General features: G+C 39.1%; 1 protein-coding gene across 1 annotated transcript; it reads right to left on the reverse strand.

Annotated features, from left to right (window-relative positions):
* Positions 1 to 7: 7 nt before the first annotated feature.
* LOC107575400 (uncharacterized) lies at positions 8 to 1,174 on the reverse strand. The gene has a single exon (XM_016261780.1). The coding sequence runs from the start codon at positions 1,125 to 1,127 to the stop codon at positions 186 to 188; it is 942 nt and encodes a 313-aa protein (XP_016117266.1). The 5' UTR covers positions 1,128 to 1,174; the 3' UTR covers positions 8 to 185.
* Positions 1,175 to 3,940: the final 2,766 nt, after the last annotated feature.

Below are 3,940 nucleotides of genomic sequence, written 5' to 3' on the forward strand. Positions count from 1 at the left end.
GCAGCGTATTAAATGTCTTACATAGTAATCAAAAGTGTAGTACCGCCAGACGAGTGTCTTCGGTGTCCTTGGAAGAACTGTAGACTGATGATGGTCCAGAACATCGAAGAGGGCCAGCAAGCCAAAAGGATGGAAGCAATATTAAAGTCGAGAGATAATAAGAATAAACGAGAAACTTATTTTAGTCATTTAGGAGGGAAAATCTCAGCTCCCTCTACAAATGCCCTTCCACCCACAAAATAAGCCCGCTTATTTTCTTTTCTGGCCTTTTCCACGACGGGCCATAACTGGTTTCTTCGTTCTCTATCTGCTTGAGACAGATCCTCGGATATTTTCAGGTTGTTATTTCTAAGGAAAATTGAATCCTTAGCAGCACGCCAGACCGCGTCGCGTTGAAAACGAGAGGTAAACTGTATGATGATTCCTCTGGGCTTGCTGTCGTTCAGCCGTTTTCGACCCAGGCGATGAACGGTATCCACGGCATCCGGGAGTTTGTCTTTCGCATCTGGCAGAAGCTGCTGGCAAACGTCGATGATCTTACCTCGGACATTTTCTCTCTCACTTTCAGGGACCCCGTGAACTCTAAGACTCCAACGACGTGAGTAAGCTTCAAGGTGCAGAAGCCGTTTCTCCTGTTCATGCCAGTTAAACTCGACTCTCTTGGCTAGTGACTCAGTCGCACCGACTTTGACTTTCAGATCTTTTACTTCGGCACTCATAAAGTCAATCACATCCTTCACTCCAGAAATCTGTCTGGTATTTTCGTTGATTGTTTCTTTCATACTAGCGATCACACGTGAGTTTTCCCCCACCATCTTTTCCAAAGCATCAGAACGATTATTAATCAGCCTCGAAAGCTCCCCGAGTTGTGAGAGGATGGCAGTTGTGTCAGCGCTCTCGGCCTTGCGTTGTTTGATGGCAGGGGACTTACCTGGGGTTTCTGGAAGGCAGGGAAATTCTTCCTCGCACAGCATGAATTCTGCAGAATCAGTATCATGGCTCATGTAGTCATGCATGTTCTCTGTCAAAAGTTCTTTTCGCGCTTGACTTGTCTCATTAGCATTTTTGTTAGCATTAGCAGCAGCTTGAGTTCCATTCCTACTTTTTCTTTTTTCGGATTTTCCCATTTTGACAGCTACTACAAATTTAACACTGGTTAAATGTGATCTGGTACAAATTAAGAGTTCAAAAGCTTTTCTAACTGCATTACAAGACAATATAAACAGCTGAGTTTGCAGAGCTCATCAACATGTGTCTGATCAGAGCGCCATCTTGGACCTAAAAAAGTTTTTAACTTCTGCTGCAAGCAACGGACCAACGCGACGCGCCCTTAACATGCTTTCTCAGCGTCTAACCCAATAAGGTATGCACGTCATATATATGTCAAAATTAAAGTCCTTAACCATAACCTATTACATTTAACGAATCAAATCATATACACAAACATACAATACAAATAATGAAATAATTCAAAACCCACAAACAATAAACACACCACATCAGGGTTCGTTACACAGACAATTCTGATTTCAATTTGTAATGATAAAATCAACTTATAATGTATGCACATGCATTTTAGATATTTTTCTGTTAGGTAGTTTCTCACGTTCAGATTCTCTGACATGGACGGAATAGACAGACAAAATAATGCATAATAAAGCTTTTTTTGTGAGGCACCATTGACTTCCACAATATATAAAAAGTAATATGAAGTCAATGATACCCCACAACTGTTCGGTTACAAAAATTCCTCAAAATATCTTTTGTGTTATATATATAGAATAATGAAATTCATACAGGCTTGGAGCAACTTGAGGGTGAGTAAATGATGACAGATTTTTAGTTTTTTGTCAACAATTCCTTTAATTAAGAGTCACAGTTTTAATAACTTCAGTTAGAGCGGCATGATTCTGGATACTTTGAGAATCCCAGTTTTTTTTTGTTTCAAACAGACATCACAATTCTGAACAGACAACTAAAAATAAAATGTAATTTACTAGAAGTTCTGACAAAATGTTAATGGCTGCAGTCTATTTAAGATGCTTAAAATTAATGATTAAATGACTCATTAATAGATAATTAACTTGTTTCATTACCGGATGAATCTGGGTTTTTAATGAATCTCTTAAATGAATGATTCAGTGACAAATACATGTGTTTAACAGTCACTTGTCGGCAACTACTGGTGTGACGTCACTGATATAATCTTTCTCTGAAGTGTCAACTTTGTTTCCGAATGATTTGCTCTATTTTGATCGCTACTGTAGACATCAGTGTTTATATCCAAACTAAACTTTTATCCCAGTACTTCTGTGATCATTTGAATAATTCTAACACAGAAAAAAAAAATGTGTTGTTGAAAAACTTTGTGACACTGTTTCATACCTACACCTACACTGCCCTCTCTGTCTGGATCAGTAGGTGCATTGACATTGTTTTATGCTGCTAAATTTCCGACACATTCTACCTTATTTTATTTATTCTCAGGTTAGGTAAAGCAAGTCAAATCTGTCCTATCTCATAAGCATTCAAATTTTCATACTTACAAAATAGATCAGAGAAGACTTCTCCGTGGTCTGTTCTGCTCTAGTCTAGAAATCAGAGTCTTTTGGCAGGCGAGCTTCTTAGTTATAGTTAAGTATAAGTTTATTGTATATAGGTTAAGTACCTTACAAACAAAATACTAATATATAAAACAGAAATAAAAACAAAGATATATAATTAGCAAGCTCGGTTGTTTAGCGGCATCAATGGCAAGGCCGCCGGCACCGGAGAAGCTGTCACACAGAACCAGCATCTGATTTCCTCGCTGCTCTTCACTCCCTTACAGACAGCAGGTGGATTCCAATGTCTTGTGATGTCATGAGGTCTGGAAATTCCCTAAGAAGCTGCCTATAAGAAGCCTTCCATTTTCGCATATTTCTCCTCCGGGACTTTCTTCTTTGATGCCTCGTGATCTGCGTCTGTAACACAGCATTCTACGGTAACATCCCTTTTCTTTATTTGTCTTTAGCAAAGCTCTTACTAATACATGTTTCATTTCTAGCTTTACTTTTGCTAATATATGCTATAAATATTTGCTGAATAAATGCTTTAAAACAATTACAGTATAACGTGTGGTGTCTTTCTTAATAAACCACTTTCCTGATAAAAATGATTATAATATAATGTGTAGTGTCTTTCTTAATAAACCACTTTCCAAATAAAAACGAATACAATATATGCGGTTATAATACAAAGGTATTACATTGTAGCGAATCAGCTCAAAGGGGAAATAGGAATAATTAATCATAACTAGTTATAATTAATTATAAATATTTAGATCCACTAAGTATTTACTTGAGCACTTTGCACTTTCTAAAATCCACAGTAGTGGTAAGTGTGCACGCTAGACTTTGCGCACTTTCTGAAATCCTGTACGGTAAGGGTTACGTGTTCCCTTTCTCTGAGTTGGTTAGACCCCGGTACCTTGGGCTCCACTCAACCAGTGTGTCTCTAATTTGACACACTTGGAAGTATCTCTCCCCTCACCATTGAGGGTTACTATGAGCATGCTGCTTCCTATCGAGCGCCTGGGTTCACTCCGTGGGCTGCTCTCGTGGTAATTTTTACCCTTTTTCCAAAGGGTTGCCTATGAGTGCGCTTTCGGAATTCGGAGTTCTCCTCTCACGTGAAGGCTTTGTGCACTTTCTAAAATCCACATTGTGGTAAGTTCGCACACTAGTTATTTGCGTTCTTTTCTAAAATCCTATATGATGAGGGCTTTGCACGGTTATATCATGTCCTTTCTTGAGCTGGTTAGAGCCCCATTCACCTTGGGCGCCACTCCACCTAGGTATCCTAGGATACCTACTTTAAAAGGGTGTTGCTACTAGGGGTCTGTTGAGACAGTTCCTTTCAGAGCTTATGCAAGAGCAAGCGGTAGCCCCTGTGTGACAGG

The sequence above is a fragment of the Sinocyclocheilus grahami genome, unplaced genomic scaffold (genome assembly GCF_001515645.1).
Source record: "Sinocyclocheilus grahami isolate Dianchi unplaced genomic scaffold, SAMN03320097.WGS_v1.1 scaffold2615.1, whole genome shotgun sequence".
NCBI lineage: Eukaryota > Metazoa > Chordata > Actinopteri > Cypriniformes > Cyprinidae > Sinocyclocheilus > Sinocyclocheilus grahami.

What these genes read in the sequence shown, in the direction of transcription:
- LOC107575400 (XM_016261780.1), bottom strand. Translation starts at nt 1,127, where the DNA reads ATGGGAAAATCCGAAAAAAGAAAAAGTAGGAATGGAACTCAAGCTGCT.